Genomic DNA, 22,774 nt, shown 5'->3' with positions numbered 1-22,774 from the left:
AAAATTTGTCTCTTACAATTATCAATACATTCTCTTAGGGTTTCCTATAGGAACCTATAGAAATCTCAATTCATACAGTTGGGAAAAACCCCTCATACATAGACATACAAAAAATACAACAAACACAGGATTGGGGGCCAATCCCACTACCCAGCATACAATCCCACACCCAGAGCAAGATTTCTCACTCCCTCCTTACCTCGATAAGCAGAAGCCGAATCTTGTTTGGTCGCCCCCTCTAGGTTTCCCTTCGCCTTCAGAGAGGAAGGAGGAAAAATATTGGAAAATGAAAAAATGAGTTTTAGAGAGTGCAAAACGCTCTATTTATAGGCATCAGGCCGCGGCCAGAACGGCCCGTTCCGAATCCGGAACGGCCCGTTCTGGGCACATAGAACATGGTCAAAAATCTCTCCCAGAACGGCCCGTTCCAAACCCAGAACGGCCCGTTCTGAGTCAAGACTTTGTCCTTTATAAACACATCCGGAACGGCCCGTTTCCAAAGTGGAACGACCCGTTCTGGGTTAAAGTTTTACCCACGCATGCTTGATTTGGAACGGCCCGTTCCCAAACTGGAACGGCCCGTTCCAGAGCTATGAAAATTCATAATTATTAATTAATAAATAAATAAATAACATATATATATATATCAAATTAAAATAAAATATCAATATAATTTAAAACATGATTTTCTTCAAATAATAATTATAACAAAATATCATAATTAATAATATTTATACAAAATAATTTTCATAAATGATTATTATTAAAAACCTTTAAAACTTCAATCAAACCCATTTAATTAATCAAAATAATTATAAGGAAATAATCTTCATAAATACAAAAATAAATAATAATTATTCGTAGTATTAATAGGAAAAATTCGGGGTGTTACACTTATTCTTTGTTTCTCTACACATCCATCTCTCTTCAATTCACCAACCCAATGCACCCTGATCCTTCTCTGTTTTTCCTGAACAAATTTCCCATTAATATAATAATACTAGCTTGCATTGAAACCAGTCTGCTTCATATAAGAAGTAAGGGTGATCAATGCTTGAAGGTATACAACACTTAAAATGTGAGTTTGAGTCTAATTCAATCTTATAAAATTGGCTTAAAAGATAAGTAATGCTCCCATTTATATATAATATAATTTGGCTTTATCTCTAATCGATATGAAATTTGAGTTTTTCACGATACAAATTCTCAGGCTCGGAACTATTTGTCTTGTACGTGGATAAATTATGAGTGACACTTTTAATGAATAGGATAGGCTCATGGGACTTGGATATATTTATTTTTTTTCTCAATACACCACTTACACTTAACACTATTGAGTTTTGTGTGGATAAATAATGTGTGATTCTTTTAATGATTCTAAGATAATTCTAACACAATTTTAGAAATTGAGTATAAGTTTAATTTAACCATACAAAATCGATTTGTAAGATAAGAATTATTCCCATTTATTTATTTTATTTTGGTTTTATTATTAATCAATGTAGGATTTCCAACATTCTTCCTCGTTTTGAGGATTGGATGTTTGGTGCATAAAGTTATAGGATTGGACATCTTCAAACAAGTTGATTCATGTGATTTCTAATACACTTCCTCACATTGAGAACAAGATATTTCGAGCGTGAAGTTTGCAAGACTAAATATGTATGACTGATTTGATATCATTTAAAGAAAGTAGATTCAAGTCTAATTTAACTTTATCGAATTGACTTATGAGGAGAGAATTGTTTCCCATTTATAAATACTATTTTGGTATTAAAATTTCTTTAGATACAACTAGAAGTGGTTTTGAGAACTTCTATACCAAAAATAATGAATATCGAAACTTGTATCAAAACAGACTCTTATTACTAGTTGAAATGAGATCTCTAAAGATAGTAATTCCCGGGGATTAGAGGGTGCTTGTTACTCTGTTATTTGTTTGTTTGGCTATGCTTTCTTGTTTAAAACTGCGTTTGTGACTCTGCTTTGCATGCTTTTACATGGAGCTGGGAGCTTTTGAGGGGCTAGCAGAGTAAGTATAATTTCCATTAGCGTGGAACTGATGGTACACAGGGAATTTCCTGTGATTCTTTATGATTTGTTGTTGCGTTGTAAGTAACTCTAATGTAATTGCTCTAGAAGCTAAAGGCTCAATTCCCTGCAAACACCCTAAAACCATATATTTCTCTAAGTCCATTTCAACTTTAAAGGTTTTTTATTTATTTATTTATTTTTTTTTTATATATGATAGGGATATTTCTAGGAAAAGAAAAGAATAAATATAAAATGTATCACAAATGTATCAGCAGCTTTCATCTAGTCAATATATATATCTATGCTATGTGTGCGTGTGCATCTTATTGCTCTTTATTTCTTCACCTAGGTTGATGTCTTGTTTACATTTGCATAGAGTCATGCTATGATAAATATTGATAGAAAAAGAAATTAACAATCAGATCAATGTTACAAAATCAATTCTCATGATTCACGAATGATTTAAACAAAACAATATTCTTAGTAATTCCATATCATAGAAAATTCTTCCACCTTTTCTTTCTCTTCCATCTTAATGCTGGACCTGCTAAGTGCTATCAATTTCGTGCGGATGCGAGAGAAGACTGAATAATTACGTCCTTTTCCGAGTGAAGTAAAATAAAGTGATGGAATGACGACACGAGTTAGGTTATAGAGGGAATTAAATAATTACGTCCATTTGGCATCTATGTAGTTTCCACGTGACATCTACGTAGCTTTCACGTGGCATCCACGTGGCTAACAGTTAACTCCGTTTAAATAATTTGGACGGAAATCCGACATTGTAACCAATTAATTTATTAGGGACTAAATTGAGACCAAAAAATAAAAGTGAGACTAAATTGAAACAAATAATTATTATAAGGGATCAAAATAAATTTTTAACCTAAAATAAAGTGATGGAATGACGACACGATCGAGTTAGGTTATTAGAGGGAATTAAATAAAAAAGGAGCCGGCAGGGAAAATAAAATATAAATAAAGTAAAAGAAATTTAAAGTGTGATGATCAAAGACGGAAACTTACTCACGTTGACGAGACAATAGAAAACAAAAGCATAGCTTGAACGATAACGTATTTCCTTTTATTTAATTGAATAAAAAATTGAATCTTAAAAACAACCCTTATGCTGAAAATTATCTCGTATATGTTCACTCATCTAAAATTTATATTTTATATTATTTACAAGATAAAATAATTAAAAAATATATAAATAGAAAATTTTTATCTTATAAATTAATTTTGTAAGATTAAATTAAATTTAAATTTACTATTCAAAAACATATGTTCATCAATAGTAAGAAAAGTACGATAGAGGTGATATATCAATTAATCATTATTATATAAAATAATAAAAAATTATTTTACAAGGTAAGGTTAGATATGACGAGCCTAAATCTTATCTCATTTGTATGAAGCAGCCTCGTGTAGCTTAGCCTCCTTTAGTTTCACCTACTCATTGTGCGTTTAGTGTGTCTCATATCGTTATGGAGCAACCTTTTCCTTCTATATCGAGACACACCTATGATGTGTTTCTTAGTTTTCGTGGTGAAGATACCCGTTTTGGTTTCACCGGTAATCTATACAGCGCTTTGAGTCAAAGGGGAATCTTTACCTTCTTTGACGATGATGCCCTACGAAAGGGTGAAGAGGTCACACCTTCTCTTCGCAGAGCAATACAAGAGTCCAGAATATCCATCATTATTTTCTCCAAAAATTATGCCACCTCAACGTTTTGTTTGGATGAGCTTGTCCATATTCTTCAGTGTTATACAAAAAGCATATTTTGCATATATATATATATATATATATATATATGAAAGAGAGGGAGGAAGAAATTCACTTACTCTAAAAATAAATCTACTTATACTTATTTCACTTAATAATTCATATTTTACATTAAATTTTAATAATTCAATCGTTAAATTAAATTTTTTTAATGCATAGATCAAGTTTACAAAATTTTAAAAAATTTGAAAAATTATTTGATACTTCATTTTATTAACCCAAATTTATAGATAATTATAAAAATATTTTATATGTTAATTTGAATTAATGAAACAATGTATCAAATAGTTTTCAAATTTTTTAAAATTTGTAGAATTGATCTATATATAAAAAATTTTCAATTTAGTGATTGAATCATTAAAATTCAATATAGAACACGAGTTATTGAACAGAGTAAGTTTAGGTAGACTTACTCTTAGAGTGAGTAAATCTCTCCTCATAAATACTCTACTCAATAACTAATGTTCTATATTAAATTTTAACTATTCAACTACTAAATTAAAAGTTCTTAATGCATAGATCAAATTTACAAATTAAAAAAATTTGAAAATATTTGATATCTCATATAATTAATTCAAATTGGTGGATAATCATAAAAATATTTTATATATTGATTTAAATTAATGAAAATAAGTATTAAATAGTTTTCAAAATTTTCAAAACTCTACAGATTTGATTTATACATTAAGAGTTTTTAATTCAATAGTTGAATCGTTGAAATTTGATGTATAACATGAGTTGTTGACTGAAATAAGTTGAACCCTCCTCTTTTTTTTTTCTCTCTCTCTCTTTATATATATATATATATATATATATACACACACATATAAGGGATGGCTCGACTAAGAACCATTATTAATATGAGAACATGAGAACACCTAATTATAACTCTTAAATTAAAATAAACGATTTATATTAAAATATTACAAGTAAAGTTGTTATGTATCGTCACTATCAGATCGTTATTAGACTCCTTACCTCCTCCACCTCACAACCACCACCTCCATCGTGTCGCCATTGTCATCAGCAATGGTGACAATGATGACGTTACCAACAATATGGTGGTTGTGGTAACAATGTCATAAACAATTTGACCAATGACTCGTTAATTGACCCGGTACTATAGTTGATTTGATAACTCAAATTTAAAACTGCAAATTATATATCTAAATGAGAAGAAAAATCACCTATTTTATAGGGACTAAAATATATTTAAACCTTCTAAAATTAATATTTTTGATTTTAACAATTATTTTAAATAAATAATATTTATTTTTAAATATTTATAAACTACTTAGAGATGTTAGTATATTGTCTTTAAAATTATAGCAAGCAAGTTCAAGTGTGAATATTTTCATATTTATGTGTCTCATGAGTTTTCTATTAAATAATTAGTGCATATATTAGTTTATTTAACATAAATAATAGTTATAAAATTTGGTATATATAATCTAAGAGATATGAACTTTCAATCTAACGGTTGGATTTACAAAATTCACATTTAATATAAAGTTATTGAGTTGTGTAATACTTAGTAAAATTTACACCGCAGTAATTATAACCACCCTCCTAATATATATATATATATATATATATATATATATATATATATATATATATATATATTAAATTTGACTTTTACTAAGTATTACACTGCTCAATAACTTTATATTAAATGTGAATTTTGTAAATCCAACCGTTAAATTGAAAATCTTTACTCTAAAATCATATATACAAAATGTTATATTAATCAAAGATGATTTCTTATAAAACAAAATTAAATCTGTCGAAAAATTTATATTTTTGATGAATTTTTTTTTTTGTAAGAAAGACTAAATTATTGATGGAATATTTCTGACAAATTTATATTTTTCAAAAATGTAAGAGCTAATTTTAAATTTGATATGAAAATATTATGATATAATTAGACAAGATTTTTAAGTTAATATTTTATTAATGATTGATAATTAGAAAATAAAACAAGGATAAATTCCTTTTTTGAATTTTATATGTTTGGTTTAAAATAATTTACAAAATAACTCTTAGTAAAGTTATTTTGCTCAATAACTCATGGCGTGTGTTGAATTTCATCAATCTAATTAATTGTTAAATTAAAAGTTATTAAATTTTACTAATAATTAATATAAAAAAATATTAATTAGCTTTGGAATAAATTATTTGATAATCAACAATATAATTGAAACCTTAATTATTTTAAATTATTTAGCTAAAATCTTATTGAAAATTTACTACATGATCTTAATATTTTTGTATAACTAATATCTGGTTTTAAATTTGATATGAAAATATTTTGATATAATTATATAAAATTTTAAGCTATTATTTTATTAATAGTTGATAATTAGAAAATAAAACAAAGATAAATACATTTTTTGAATTTTATATGTTTGATTTAAGGTAAATAAATATATTAAATTAATTAATAATTTATTTAAAATGTTAAAATTTAATTTATAAGTATATAATAAATAAATATTTATAATTTAATAAATTATATTATCATTATAAATTATAAAATTAAATAATTTAAATTATAATTTTAAATAGAAATAAGTAAAAAAGAAATATAAAAGATGAAAAGATAAAAAAAGGTATAAAAGGTATGGTGGGAACACGTAGAAGAAAATATGAAAGATAAAAAAAATAAATAAATAAATAACTAAATAAAAGGTAATATAGTGGTCAAACGCGCATGCAGAAGACAAGATAAAATTGAAAAAAAGCATCATAAATTGTGATGAACAAACGAGGAAACTTCTGGGTTGATAGAGGTGATATACTTTTTTTCTTTATTTAATTAAAAAAAGAAGACTTCTAAAATCAACTCTCATTTTCTCATACTCTGATTAATTAGAGCTTCTACCCTCAATCTCAGTTTCATTGGAATCATACTCTTTTGGCATCTACTATGGTAGAACATGCATCAGCCTCTTCTACTTCTATGTCGAGATACACTTATGATGTGTTTCTTAGTTTTCGAGGTGAAGACACTCGTTATGGTTTCACTGGTAATCTATATAGTGCTTTGAGTCGAAGGGGAATCTTTACCTTCTTTGATGATGATGCTCTACGTAAAGGTGAAGAGATCAACCCTTCTCTTCGCAAAGCAATACAAGAATCCAGGATCTCAATCATTGTTTTCTCCAAAAACTATGCCTCCTCAACATTTTGTTTGGATGAGCTAGTCCATATCCTAGAGTGTTACACCAAACAGAACATGTGGGTCTTGCCAGTGTTTTATGATGTTGATCCATCACACGTGCGACATCAAAAAGGGAGTTTCGGAGAAGCCTTTGCACAGCACGAACGTGGAAGATTCAAAGACGATATTCAGCAGCTGCAAAAATGGAGGATGGCTTTGCATCAAGCCGCTGATTTGTCTGGTTCGCATTTCAAAATTGGGTAACACCACTTTTTATTTCTCATTTACTGTGTCCGGCCAGTTTAATTTGCTATTGGGAAACCAGTTTTGGACACTTTTATTTATTTTTTATTTTTTTATTTTTATTAACACTCTACTAACATTTTTTTTTATCTCTTTTCTTATTATATCATATATCACCCATTATGTTTATATTTTTTCTTTTTTATTTCTCTCTTAATAGATGTTTTTTTATTAACCTTGAGATAATTAATAACCAATAACCAAAGATAAAAAGATTACAATTTTATGTTTTTCATGACATTATTCCTATGTAATAGATGAGAATCTAACATTTTCAAGTTAAATAAAAAGTTTTATTCAAATAAAAATATCATTTATCTTTATTTACTTATTTAATGTAATGAAAATAATTGATTCTTAATGAGTAACATAATAAATATCCTTAAGAACTTTTATGACCAACCAAATTCATTTTAATAATTTGTAAAAATCATGATTTTTGAGATTTATAATTTTTATGGTTCTCGAACATGAAAAAAAATTTCTTCTACCAAGCACCCCCTTAATTGTTTGATAAATACCTCACTAAATACATCGCTGACACTCACTAAGACATTACATTAACAACTCTTAATTATTTAAAAAATATTGCATTGGAATCCCATATTAGGGAGGTTGATGTAAATTTTGAAAAAGGAAATTATGTGCGATTTCTCGAAACCTTGAGGAGTATCAATCTTATTTACTCAAAAGTATATGACACTAAATTAGTTTCTAATTATGAGGTGGAAACAAACTATAAATTGGGTGCATTAATTTAATTTCACTTGTATTAATGACAGAGGAGAATATGAGTTTGAGATCATTAAAAAGATCACAGAAGAGATCTCCAATAAACTTAATCGACATCTCTTGCATATTGCCTGTTATCCTGTTGGATTGCAAGTTCGGGTGCAACGTATACAAGAACTTATGAATGCTCAGTTTGATAACAAAGTGATCATGCTTGGGATTCATGGAATGGGTGGAATAGGAAAATCAACGCTTGCCCGTGCTATATATAATTTGAGAGCAAATCAATTTGAAAGTTCTTGCTTTCTTGCTAATGTTAGAGAAAAGTCAATTAAGCATGGTCTAGTGCATATTCAAGAGACAATACTTTCTGAATTAGTTGAGGAAAGAGATATCAAGTTGGGAGATGTACATCGAGGAATTCCAACACTACAAAAAAGACTCTGTCGAAAGAAAGTCTTTCTTGTTCTTGATGATATTGACAAAAAAGAACAATTACAAGCAACTGCTGGAGGACTGAATTGGTTTGGCCCTGGTAGTATCATCATTATAACAACAAGGGATAAACGTTTGTTAGATACTCATGAAATCAAAAACTTATACGAGGTTGGAAAATTGAATTTTATTCAATCTCTTGAATTGTTTAGATGGAATGCTTTTAAAAACAAAAAAGATGACCCAAATAAAATGGAACTCATAAAGCGTGCATTATATTGTGCCGGTGGCCTTCCTTTGGCTTTGGAAATAATAGGCTCAAACTTTGTGGATAAAACATTAGATGAAGAATGGGATTCTGTGTTAAAAACATATGAGAGATTTCCAAATAGAGATATTCAGGAAATTCTTAGAGTTAGCTATGATAGTTTGGATACTAATGAGAGAGAAATATTTCTTGACATAGCTTGCTTCTTTAGTGGATACACTCTAAGATATGTTACAAATATGCTTGAGGCAAGAGGCTTTCAACCAAAATTCGGTATTAGAGTGCTTCAAGAAAAATCTCTGATAAATATTGATTCATTTTCTGGAAGTTGTGACGATCAAATTGTGATAATGCATGACTTGGTTCGATCTATGGGAAAAGAAATGGTTAGAGAACAATCAAATTTGCCAGAGAAAAGAAATAGGTTGTGGTTTTGTGAGGACATTGTTCGTGCTTTGGACAAAAACACGGTATGTAAGAATCATATATCCATGCATTTCCATTTCTTTTACTACTCATCATTATTAGTTGAATTTGTACAATATTTCATGATTTTTATGTTAATAGGAACCAGTACAATGATTATAACAAATAAATTCTAACTTTGTTGTTCCATTTGGCTTAACAGGAATATGAAATTGAAGTCATGATGTTAGACATGCCAAAAGATCTAAAAGTTCAATGGAATCAAACGGTGTATAGAAAAATGAAAAATCTACAAATGATGCTCGTAAAAAGTAGTGTTGCCTCTCTTAGAAGGCCAAAGGATCTCCCAAACAGTTTGAGGGTGCTGGAATGGTGGGGATACCCTGGAGCTTCTTTACCATCTAATTTTCATTTGAAGAATCTTGTCATACTCAACTTGTCATACAGTTGCTTTCGATGGGACAAACCACTTGAGGCATGTCTAATTATTTATAAGTGATGAAACATTTATAGTTTTTTTTGTTATACACTCTAACTTGACTCTTGGAGATATTAATGAAGACTTATTATTTTGCAGAATTCGAAGATTTTGAGACAGTTGGTTCTTAAAGGTTGTAAGAACATAAGACGAATTCCAGACATGTCTGGTTTGCCCAATTTGACAGAATTATGTCTTGCTGAATGCACAAATTTGATTAAAATTCATGATTCAGTAGGATTTTTACATAATCTTCAATGGTTTTGTGCTGAAGGATGTACCAAACTCGGGATTTTCCCACGTTGCATAAAGTTGACATCTCTTGAACATCTTTGCATTAAGGATTGCAGTAGTCTTGTTATGTTGCCCGAAATATTGGCACCAATGCAGAAACTAAAATATGTTGACTTGGACGGAACTTCCATAAAACATCTGCCACGTTCAATGCAGAATCTTAAAGGCCTTCAATTCTTATCCATGAATAGATGCAAAATGCTTGAAATTAATGGGCGTTCCAATGTCGTTCAAATGCTGCCAAAATTGTTTCCCTATTTGAAAGAATTATTGTTAGATGAATCAAGTTTGACAATCATTCCTGCATGCATTGAAGAGTGTCACTACTTGTATCATCTAAGTTTGTATAACTGCAAGAAGCTTCGAGAAATAAGAGGCCTTCCACCAAACATGACTAGACTCACGGCAGAAAACAGTCTTGTGGAAGTAGATTCATCAACTTTAAACATGTTAGTCAGACGGGTTAGTCTCTCTTCTATAATTGTCTCCACAATTACTTGCTTGAAAAATGCAAACAACGTATCTCAAACTAACACTCTCTCCTGTTGGTAAATTTGCGCGCTTGTTTCTCATTGACTAATTCTCATCCCCATATTAGTAATATGGACATGAATTTCAATTAACAAAAGAGGATATGTATTATTTTGTTGCTAGAGCACTAGTACTCTTCTTAGTTATGTTGTTTTCCAAACTCACAAAATGGCATGTTTGACAGGCAATTAATTTTTCTGGAATGGATACATATATTTTTCCAGGTCATCGGGTCCCAGAATGGTTTGATCACTCTACCTACGGAAACTCTCTATGTTTCTGGTTTCGTAATAAATTACCATCTTTAACTGTGTGCGGTGTTTTAGGAGTTTGTGAGAATACCGAGCTTCGTTTTGTTTTGGAATTAATTTATTTAGTTAGAATCAATGATGTTGACACATGTGTTTCTTATTCTTCTGTGGAACCTTTTGAGTGGCGGCTTGTTGAGAATGACCATTTATTGATGATCAATCTTGAAAGTTGTTTTAAGCATCCAATGGATAACCACAGTAGAAGAACAATTAACACAAATGAGTGGATTTATGGGAATATTTCGTTTGTGATAACACCGCTGGAAAATGATTCACTTAGATGGGAATTAATCAAATGTATTGGAGTTCATGTAAACAGGGCATTTTGTAGAGTGGAGGATGTTCGGTTCACAGATCCTTATCCTCCCAATACCAATAATACAAGACATGTGGGAAATCAACTTTTGTTGCCTGGTGAGGAACCTGATATACAAGTAAAGAACCAATCACTAGCATTACTCAAGCCCTATGAAATTGGGGAACAACCTTTGAATTATGAGTCTAGCAATTCAGATTCAGAGGTGTGCACTATTGACTATCCCAATGGCCAAGGTAAAAAAATCTCTTTTGTCCTTCTCTTGTTTTTATTTGGGTAAATTTCTTATAGTCTTAAAGGACTTTCAAGAGAGAAAAATAAAAATAAAAAATAAAATAAGTTTTCTCAAAAGCTAAAATTAACATCAGTTAATTTCTAAAATCTCTCTCCTAAAAAAAAACAGTTTATTTTTCAAAAGAAAAAAAATGTTTACAAATTGTTTATGGTGGAATTAGTTTCATAGATTCTTTTTATTCGAACTAGCACAACAAGCGTTTTAATTTAGATATTATGCTTTGAACTTTTCAGAACGATAAAGAATGGAGTAGAAAGATTAATAGTTACTTGTTTCTAAGCATTCATCAATAATTAACAAGTAATAATTTTCATGCACATAAATACTCAGATGAACTAAAGAACAATAGATATATTTGCAATACAGATCATGGTTCACTTTGTATGATATTCAAGCATTACAATGTTAACAATCTATAACTACGTGATTAACAGAAGACAACTACACTAATCCTAATCCTAAAAAGATAAAAGAAAGGTGGCCGAGAAGTAGTCATACCCAAAAACAATTCCTTACATGAAAGCCATATGCGCAGGCGGAGAGTGCTTGAGAGTTCAATTCAAGTATGAGTTTTCCGACCTCCGTAAATTACCATGCCTTGCATATTTATAGAGCTAATCAAGGGCAGTTAATTGTGTACGTGTGAGTTATTGGAAAATAACCGTTATCCACTACGTTCTCATTACGTGGTCTGACATATAACTCTCATAACCGTTCATCCCACGTGTTTTTTATCTTTTCAATTCACTTTCCAATAACTGCTCTGTTTTGACTCCTCAACCCTTTTAGGAAACCTCTAGTAACCTCCTTTATCTATTTTTCGAGCATTTCTCTATTCGATTCGACCAATTCTATTCGACCACATTTCGAGCGCGAACAATTAAGGCTCCTAATACGATCCTGGTAGGTGTTGACCTTTATCTTCGTTTCGAGTAGCTTTCACAAATACCCTTTTCGAGTCATATGATTTTCGAGTGACCTTAACAAATGCCCCCCTAGGAATTCAATCTTGATGAACATCCTGGTAAGAGAGTTTGAATTCCTATCAATAATTATCTTCGACCCTTCATTGGTTTTCTTAACTAATGCTCAGTAACATATTCCTTCGATGAAAACCTACTTCTGGCTACCTAATTAATGCAATGATCGTTTGATGTGACATTGATTACCCTGACGGCGCGTGCTCACATTCCTCCATAAATTTGTCTTATGATACGAAACATTTTGGCAGCTATTATGAATATTCAATTTAAATTTTGAATTAGTTTGCCAAGCCCGTTTCACCTTAGGTCTTCCTTCGCGCCCACGCTTTCTTGCTCAGTGCTTCCTTGTTTACTTGTTTGCTTTCTTTGGTTCTTGATCTCCGGTGACCTCGCTCTTCTTTCATCCATTCATTCACACGTTCCTTGCTTTCGTTTATCAAATGGCTGCTTCTGCTGCATCAACTTCTGCTGCCGTAGCATCAACATTATCTCCTATTGCTGCCCTCTGCATCATCTCCTGTCCTGGCCACTACAATGTCTCCTACCATGGCCACTGTAAAGACCATGGCCATTGCAACCTCTACTCAGATTGGTCCTTTATTGATAGCCAATGCCCAAGTTTGCAAGGTCAAAGACAGAAACGATACCTTCGTCCCTATTCCAGGCATGGAGGAAACAAGTCTGAAGATATTTCAATCTCAGGTACTTCTCCCTTTCTCTCTAGAGAGTGGGTTTGTTCAGGCTTTCTTAGGTCCCTCTGCTAGTCAGAATAAGAAAAGGTTTGGTAACACTTTGTTACCCGAGGATTCTTCTACCCTACCCTTCATACATTCTACGAAAATAGACTTAACCCTTTTTGGAGATACCACTAAGATTTTTAAGGCATTCCCTCATATCAAAGAGAGACATTTACCTTGGCTGACACGAGTAGAAAATTCAATGCATTCTGAGTGGGTGGAAACTGGTATTTCTGAGTTTATCCAATTAGCTAAGTTCGACCTTCATCTTTTCGACCCTCAAATGCTACTTTCCGCTATATTTTTCTGGAACAGGGAGACTCGAGCTTTCGAGTTTCCTTGCGGCTTCATTTGTCCTACCTTGCTAGACATCGCTGCTATCACGGGTTTAACGCCTATTGGAGATAGGTTTGATCCTGATGTGTTTGAAGAAGAGATTTCGATCAAGAAAACTTCAATATCTTGGGATAAGAAAACTTACTTAGCTTTCATCACTGCTCATATGGGAAAACCCAATACCTCTATTTCGACCTTGGAGCATATCGCTTTCTTAATGTATTGGTTATTTGCTTGTGTCTTCTGCACCCCTTCACTCCAAGTTCCCAAATATTACTACATATTGGCTCAAGCCCTTCACCTAAAAAAGAAGATTTGTTTGAGTAAACTTTTGTTGGCCTCCCTCTATACTTGTCTCGACGAAGCCTCAGAAAGCCTTTTCCGCGAGTCAAGTCCTTGAAATCTCTCTGGGCCACTATGGTTACTGCAATAATGGCTCAACGCGATCTTGGAGAAAAAGCTTTGTCTAAATTCAACCTTCACTCCAATATGTGAACTCGAGGGAGCTCGTTTGACAACCCTCACTCCTTGAAAGCGTTCAAAACATAATTTTGCAAAATACATTGACATTATTCTCAGTTTCACCGAGTTCACTAAAGATTTAGCCCCTTTCATTCAAACAACTTTAATAGGTCCGTCTTGGCTTCGCCAAAATAACCAAGTTGGAAACATAGCCCCGGATTTGACTGAGATGCGGTTTGGGTTTCTATCTTGGGATGTCATAATTTCGGGAATGAGGCAAAAAGATGTTAGGATTTACCCTTATCAACCTCAACTTTTTTCTAGGCAATTTGGTTTATGTCAGATGAAACCCCTTCCCTTCGACGTAAAGAGAGTATCGATGCTGACATTTGTGTCGAAGAAGGGAACTATCAGGAAGTCCTAGATTTCATTCTCTGTCCCGACAAGGAACTTAAGCTTACACCATCTACTTTCTCTCCCTCCTTCTTAGTCTCAAAGTGTTATCTTCGATGGTGGTGTGAATATTATGTAGATAAACTTGTCGACTTTGATGGTTTTTTGAAGAAGCTGATTAATTCTCCTCTTTCTTCGCAGGGCCCGAAACAATCAGGTACTTTCAAGAACCAAACTATTATTTATCAATTTGAGCAATTTTTTAAGGTTTATTATCGTCCTGACAACATTGGTCGAACCATCTTTGACGCGTCTGTCTCTTTATCGAAAATGGTACAAAGGAACATTCGCTCGAAAAAGGTAATTAATCCTTGAGGCAAAACTGATTTCGAAAAATTTTGTCCAAAACATATACCTCCTCTTCCAAATGCTCTTTTTGGTTTAGTCAAACATTTATCTTGCCCTTCTTGGGTAAAGACACTCGACCCATTTTACTTTCAGCGTAAAGAGGTCCCTGTAAAGAATCGGGTTACCTATGCGAGATATTCCCTGTACGATTTTCTTTGAAGGAGATGGTGGCCATTGTGTTTGGTCGATAATACCAATCCTCCCCCTAGTAAATACTCTTAACTGAGAAATTTTCTCGAATTCCATTTGACACTTATCTCATCGTTGATTTGTATTATATAGTTGTTATCCCTCAATGGGTTCCTCCACATGCTGAAGAGACTCCCAATTGGGAAAGCGATGAAGATGAGGATAAGGGGTCTTCATTGAAAAGTCGAAAGAGGAAGACTGCTTCTAACAAGGTTTCATTGCACTCCAAGGTACCATTCTTTTCGATCTTTCCTTTTGATTGACTTTTGGATTCGCGCGTTCGCATTCTTTTCCTAATACTTGTTGTATTGTCAGGGCCTTGAAACCTCTAAAGAACAAAAGGCTGATTCATCAAGTACTAAAACTGTGAGTAATTCAGTCTTGGTTGTACATTTCCTTTATATCTCGACCCTAACTATTTTCATTTCAGGTTTCGGCTACAAAGAAACAGGACAAAGGGAAGGGGAAGCTAGTGATTCCTCATCCCAAGAAGACTAAAAAGCCTCCTATTGAGAAGCTTCTCAAGGACGTTATGAAATCTGTCCCGAAGGTATTTTATGTTTTACACTTGGTTTCCCATTTCCGTTTTCATATTTCTTCGATTTGCGAAAGCTTCTTCATTGATTACAGGATGTCGAGATAATTCAACTTGAATCTTCTCGGGAGATGTCAAAGGACACTCCTATTTCTACTAGGGCATCTCAGCAGGTTCGATTTTCTTCGATTTTCACTTTTCTATATCTCTCCTTAATTTTCTTTTAATCTAATCATTTGTTTGCAGTTGGCCACTCCTCAACTCAATGTTGCCGAGATGGCCTCCATCATGGCTTCAATGGAGATTCCCCCTCAAGTTGAGGGTGAAAAGGTTCCCCAATCGGAACCTCTTGTGAATGTAGAAACTCACCAATCTTCGCAAGGTGACACTCCTTCTTTCGAACTCAAACCTCCCTTGGGACAAAACAAGGGTATATCTCCTTTAACTTTAAACTCTTATTATGACTCTTCACAAGACTATCTTACACATTTTGTTTGTCTTTTCTCTTTGCAGATTCGACGGAATCTCCTAAACCTTTCACTACTTTTCCTTCGACCCAAGGTGGTGTCGAATCTTCTGTCCAAGCACTTTCCTCAATCCCTTCTACTGATTTAGACTTGATGAGTTTTTTCAATGAAGAGGATGAGGATATCAACAACATCTTCGATGTTCTTGGCAACTGGACGAGTGGTCCATCTGGGTCAGAAAAAGAAAAAATTGTTGAACAAGTTTCTGAGACAACCTCATCCTTCCAACCTTTGCTCGAATCTTTCAGGTTGAAGGCTTATGTAGATGACCTGGATCAGGCTTTCCTCGACCCAGAATTTAAGGTCGAAGTGGGGCAAATGGTCGAAGATTTGCTCTCTTATTCTGACCTTCCCGCTGTAATCTATGTTGAGCTGCAAACGTTTATCAAGTCTTTCACTCTTGCTTCGGACCTTCGATCAAAGTGGTCTACCAGCTTTCAAGAGGTGGCTCAAATTGAAGTTGAAAGCGAGGGTGATCGTGCCAAGCTCGAGAAACTTCGTGAAGAGTTGCTCTCCATCCGGAAAGCTACCAAGGAGATGATCCCCGCTTTAAAGAAATTACAAAAGGAGGAAGTGGATTGCACCGCATCGATCGAAGCATTGCAGCATGAGTTGAATAACCTCCGTTCGAAACAAGCTACCTTAAAAACCCAAAGTCAAGAGGTTGTTCAACGTCAGAAGAACTTGAAAGATGAAGGCAAAGTGATTTCTTCGAGACTTGCCAAGACTCTGGAGCACAAGAAACATTTGGAGAGTCAGTGTGCTGCTCGAAGACAAAGCTTGGACGAGGCTTATAATGCTTTCAAAGATTTTAAGTCCAAGTTTTGTAATAATTAAGTTTTTGCACCTTGATTTTTACATTTTTCTTTGTATTGGACAAATATTTTAATATTCTGCTCTTTCGTGAAAGTATTTCAAGAATTTTTCGTTCATTACTTTGCTCACATTCGAATCTCTTTCTTTAATCACGTATGCATTTTTCGAATATACTTGCTCAATTATAAAGGGTCCTTCCCAATTAAAAGATCATTTTCCTAAATGTCAAGATTTTTGATCCATGGGAAGTATGACTTTCAATACTAAGTCCCTAACTCGAAAACGACATGCTTTGACTTTCTTGTTATATGTCTTCTCAATTCTTTCCTTTTTTTGAACCATATTTTGTAATGCCAACAACCTTTCTTCCTCCAAAGATATCAACTCATCATACATTAAATTCTAATAATCCTCAATGGGTAAATCATCCTGTTTCTGTATATGAATTGATTGTAAATTAATGTCTATCGGAAGAATAGCCTCATGCCCGTATATCAGTTTATATGGAGTAGTCTTCGTGGCATCTCTAGGAGAATTTCTATAAGCCCATAAAATTTGAACAAGTGTTTTGTGCCAATTTCGAGGCTTGCTCGAAATATGCTTCTTAATCAAACTAATAATAAGCTTATTAGTGGCTTCTACTTGTCCATTTGCTTGTGCATAGTATGGTGTCAAAGTTATCAACTTAATTCCCCGTGATTCAACATATTGAACAACTTTTCGACCCGTAAACACTGTGCCTTGATCAGTAGTAATTGTTTGGGGAATTCCAGACCTCGTTTTAATATGATCTTCGACAAAATCAATTATGTCTTTTTGCTCAACTTCTTTCAAGGGAATTGCCTCAACCCATTTTGTGATATAATTTATGGCAACCAATATATATTTATGATTTTTCGAGGAGGGCGGATGTATTTGCCCTATTATGTCAATTGCCCAACCTCGAAATGGCCATGGTTTAATGATTGAATGCAATTCACTTGCAGGTACCCTTTGTATTGGTCCATGTCTTTGACATTCCTCACAACTTTTTACGAATTCGATGCAATCTTTAATCATGGTTGGCCAATAGAACCCATTTCTTGATAAGGTCCACTTCATCTTTTCACCTGCTTGATGTGCACCACAGATACCTTCATGTACTTCTGTCATAGCTATGTACCTCTCATGATTCCCAAGGAATTTGAAAAAAATCCCATCGAAACCCTTTTTGTACACTACAAGAAAAATTGTTATTATCTACGGAATATTATCTACGGAAATTTTTCCGTAGATAACATTTAATTATCTACGGAATATTATCTACGAAAATTTTTCCGTAGATAACATTTAATTATCTACGGAATATTATCTACGGAATATTTTCCGTAGATAATATTTAATTTTCTACGGAATATTATCTACGGAATTTTTTCCGTAGATAATTTCCAGTTATCTACGGAAATATCCGTAGATGTTATCTACGGAAATATCCGTAGATAAGTTATCTACGGAAATATCCGTAGATAAGTTATCTACGGAAATTTCCGTAGATAACTTATCTACGGAAATTTCCGTAGATAACTTATCTACGGATATTTCCGTAGATAACTGGAAATTATCTACGGAAAAAATTCCGTAGATAAATTCCGTAGGTAAAACATTTTTTTTATAAAATAATTAAAATATTTAATTTAACATCATTAAAAAAAATAATCATTATAAAATTTATTTATTTTAGTTTAATTATTTATTATAATACTTTTTATTTACTAAAAAATTATTTTTAATTAAAATATAATTTAGAATAATGAATAGCTTTAACTTTTGTGTACCATATTTAATGGAAAACATAAAGAAAAGATGAATTCAGTTTTACTTTATTAAACGTAAGAAACAAATTAAAGATTGAATTTTTTTAACAAATAAAAACTAATATAACAATTAATAATTTATATTTCTATTTATATTAATTATAAATATTTCTTATATTATATAATAATTCATATAATTTATTTAATATTTTTTAAGTTAAATTTGATTATCTTATTTTTAAAAGATTCAATAATTAATTTTCTTATTTAAATATTAAATTTATTTTGAAAATACTCAATTGAGTCTTTAATTTTTTAAAATATATTAATTTAATCAAATTTCTTTTCCTTTTAACTTCAATTATTTTTAAAGATGAATTAAATATATATATTATTATTATTCATAATATAATAATTAATTATCGAGTGGTGTGTAATACTTAATAAAAGTTACACCCGGTATTACTGTTAGTATAACCTGTTTGTCTATATATATAGAGACAGAGACAAAGAGACTGAGGAAATGAATGGAAGAAAAATAGTTAAATATATAGTTGTTTGATTATATGTATATAGTAATAGATAAAGGGAAATATATATACGTCATCTTGTAACTAATTTTTGTCTCCAAAATAATGGATAATTATATACCCTCAATTCTTAAGAAATAAATAAATAATTTTTAGTTATTAATTTAACTTTTTATTAAAAGATTTAAAGACATGAAATGTATAATGGTATGTGATAACCTAAATAAATAAATAATTTTTAATTATTATTAACGATCAAACTGTTCAATTTAAAAATTTTAATGCATAGATCAAATTTGCAAATTTGTAAAAAATTTAAAAATCATTTGATACTTCATTTCATTAATTCAAATTGACGGATAATCATAGAATCATTTTATACATTGATTAAAATTAATGAAACGAAGTATCAAATGATTTTTAAATTTTCTAACAATTTACATATTTGATCTATGCATTAAGAACTTTAAATTGAACGGTTAGATAATTGAAATTTCATAGAGAAAATGAGTTATTGAACGGAGTAAGTCTATGTAACTCTTAGAGTAAAAAGATCCATCTTCTTTAATATATATATATATATATATATATATATATATTTATATATATATATAATTTGCTTTCCTTTTGTGTTTCATTTTCTGTTTATGGTTTTTTAGTTTATTAGTTGTCATCGTACATGTGTTTGTTACCTTTTTCTTTAATTTGGATTTTATACGATGTAAGTTTTAATTAGATATTCAGCGAATCATATTAATAAAGATTTCAACAAATTATATTACTATTAAACATCTGATAAATAAGGATATATTTAAAGAAATAACTTATTTAAGATATTATATAATAAATTTTTATGTAATAAGATCAATGAATAATGATATGTTTTAAGAAATAATACTTGTTTATCAGGAAAATAAATTTTGATTGAAAATAAAATAAAAATATAAAAAGTAACTAAATAACTTTCAAAATGATATTCTATATCACAATAATATTAAAATGATTTTATCTAATTTTTTTTTATAAAAATAATATTAAAAATTAAATATTTTTATAAATACTAGAGATGTTAAATCACTTTGTGCCACTAATAATGATAGGTAGATAAAATATTAGAAGATTTTACGTAGTTATTTAGAGAGAATATAATTTTTTTTATATTCAAAGAAAAAGTGTTATACATAAAACTTTAAGATTTTGTTAAAATTTCAAAATTGAACTATTATTATTGTTATTATAAATATATTATTATTTTAAATTTGAAATACTATTATTTTGCATTTAAATTAAATTATATTAATCATTATTTTCAAGTTTAAATTAAAATATTATTTATATATTAATTTAGTTAATAAAAAATATAATATAGTAATTTTAAAAATAATTGTATTTTAAAGATATTTATTTCCTATTATTTATAGGAGTTAAAATGATAGTTTTTTTTATAAATAAAAAATATATTCTTAAAACACAAAACGTCACAAAGAAGAGAAGAGAGGCAAAGTTTAAACCCTAATATACAGAGAAGAGAGGCACGAGGTTCGTGAGAGGCACAATTTTAAACCCTAATATACAGAGAAGAGAGGAGAAACGATGTAAAAATAAAATCCAGGAGGTGTTCTACATCGGTTTTATTTACAACCGATGTAGAAATGGAAACCCTAATATTCTCACGCCCAAAGACTCATCATCAACAATCACCCAAACTCCGTGCTGCGGCGTGTGGCGAACATGGCTAGGCAACTCCACCTACGCGAACTTCGCCCCCTTCCTCTCTTTCCCCTCTGCCTGGGACTCCTTCATCAGCTCCACCACTCACATCCTCTCCAACTCTGTGTCTGCGCCCTCGTCTTCGAAAAACCCTTCGTTTCTCTCTCCCTCAACCCTAACCCCTCCCTCCACCTCCTCAACCCTACCTACCTTCAATTGCACGTCGACGACGTATACTTCCCCCTCGACAACGCGCAACATGACTCTAAGGTCCTCCAAACAAAAACCCTACCTCTTCGCTTTCGCTTTCTTTTCGCAGTTACTTACATTCTTTTCTTCCTATTTTCAACACCATTCCAAAATTCCACTACACCTGTTCCCACCTGCACCATTTCTAACCCTCCCTCATTTCTGCACACAATCCGCTACTTTTTCTTCCATTTCCTGATTTCCTACTTTTCCTATTCTCGACAAACACTCATATTTACACTCTTTTTCACCTTTTAAGCTCCTCTGCTCTTCTGGGCACCGCTAAAGGTTCTTATTTTTACCTCTTCTTTAAAAAGAGTGATTTTTATGACGGTGTTGTTGCTCAATGCTCTTTCTATTGGGCTGTTCAAGGCCTTTGATTCATTTGTTTGATGAATCAGTGGGTTTTGGTTTCTGGGTTGGTGCTTGATCTCCTTGGTTGGTTGGTTGTTAGTTGGTGATTTTGAATTGTTCAAGTTTTGTTGAGCTGATGAATTTTTTTTTTAATAATATTTTTTTATGACATTTGTTGGATCTTGGTATTGAAATTTTGAAGTTGGATTTTTGGTCCTAGGCTGTTCTGGTTGGTTGTTTTTGATTTTTTTGTTCTTTTTCTGGTGTTTTGTTTTTTCCTCATGCTTTCTGGCCTGACCGACTCTGAAAGATGATTTATGTGCATGTTGTTTACAGTGTTTTTGAAATCTTTAGCCTTGTTTGTTTGCTTTTCTTCTTCTGGGGTTCTCTGGATCTTGCATTTCTGGATGTGTTCTCTCTGATCAGGTTTTTTACTTTTGAATTTATTGGTGAATTGGCTGGATTGTGTTTTGTTTGCTTTAGTTTTGTGGTGATTACTTTTGAATTTCTCACTTTGCTGGTTTTTCATTTCATCTTCTTCAAGGTTGTTCTGGTGTTTTCCTTACGGAGAAAAATAAACTCACATGGTCTGCTTTTCACCGCAGCATACCACTCGAATCCTTCAAGAGTGGAGCTTGATATGATCATTGATATTGTGGAGTAAGACCCTATTAATTTTGCAAATGCTAAATTTTGCTAGGACCAGAAGTCAGCCAAGGTCTACCAGATCTCTGTCTTTGGGAGGTAAGATTTTAAAATTGATAATAAATAGTGGTATAACTAACTCTCTGTTTATATTGAATCAAGCTTAGGTACTTTAAGCTTTAATCAATTTTAAAACTGTCTTTTCTAGCACTTCAGTATAGGGTAGTTTGGAGTCTTTGGACACTCTTGATGTGGCATATGTTGTTCGTAATTTGTGAATTCATTATTTGTCAAAATTCTGTAATTTATTTTATGTTTTGTTGGTTGTTTACTAATAATTCATCATTACATATCATTATAATTAAATTAATGTTTTAAGATAAATTTATTCTTTTTTCTATTTTTTGTCTTTTAGGCATGGATTATGTGGATCCAAAAAGGAAGAGCAATTTTGTTGGAAAAGTTCTTCTTGCTGCAGCATTAACAACACTATGCATTATCGTGATCACGAGATCTCCATCTTTGAATTCCCCTAGTCCGGTACCCTATATTCTTATGTGAGTTTTACTTAACAGTGGGTGTGGGTCTTATTCTTTATTTTGCGGGTTTTATTCCCAAATTAGTGGGATATATATGAATTTAAACTGATGGAAGAAAATGTGTTAGAGATTGAGTTGCTTGCACTTCCAATTTTAAATGGATTCTTATTCTAATATTGAAAGTGAAATATTTG

The 22,774-nt window shown here is 31.7% G+C and overlaps 1 protein-coding gene across 2 annotated transcripts; it reads left to right on the top strand.

Moving 5' to 3' along the window:
- Positions 1-6,593: 6,593 nt before the first annotated feature.
- On the top strand, positions 6,594-16,876 carry LOC109793522 (disease resistance protein RML1B). 2 transcript variants are annotated; one of them, XM_083073963.1, is made up of 11 exons: positions 6,594-7,245; positions 8,071-9,193; positions 9,352-9,624; positions 9,727-10,383; positions 10,637-11,315; positions 14,976-15,112; positions 15,198-15,248; positions 15,313-15,432; positions 15,513-15,590; positions 15,664-15,799; positions 15,931-16,876. In XM_083073963.1, exons 1-11 carry the CDS (start codon positions 6,752-6,754, stop codon positions 16,779-16,781), a joined length of 4,599 nt encoding a protein of 1,532 aa, XP_082930089.1. In that variant the 5' UTR covers positions 6,594-6,751; the 3' UTR covers positions 16,782-16,876. The 2 variants fall into 2 exon arrangements, with proteins under 2 accessions (XP_082930089.1, XP_029126202.2); XM_029270369.2 differs by having other exon boundaries at positions 15,664-15,847.
- Positions 16,877-22,774: the final 5,898 nt, after the last annotated feature.

This window comes from Cajanus cajan, chromosome 1 (genome assembly GCF_000230855.2).
Source record: "Cajanus cajan strain Asha chromosome 1, NIPB_CcT2T_4, whole genome shotgun sequence".
In the NCBI taxonomy this organism is placed as follows: Eukaryota; Viridiplantae; Streptophyta; class Magnoliopsida; order Fabales; family Fabaceae; genus Cajanus; species Cajanus cajan.
The sequence above is the reverse complement of the archived record's forward strand: the minus strand, read 5'-3'. Positions and strand labels throughout refer to the sequence as shown.

Excerpts from the sequence above, each read along its gene's own strand:
- LOC109793522 (XM_029270369.2), top strand. The coding sequence starts at position 6,752 with ATGGTAGAACATGCATCAGCCTCTTCTACTTCTATGTCGAGATACACT. Across the intron at positions 9,194-9,351 it reads GTGCTTTGGACAAAAACACG|GAATATGAAATTGAAGTCAT; the intron begins GTATGTAAGAAT and ends TTGGCTTAACAG. Across the intron at positions 9,625-9,726 it reads GATGGGACAAACCACTTGAG|AATTCGAAGATTTTGAGACA; the intron begins GCATGTCTAATT and ends ATTATTTTGCAG.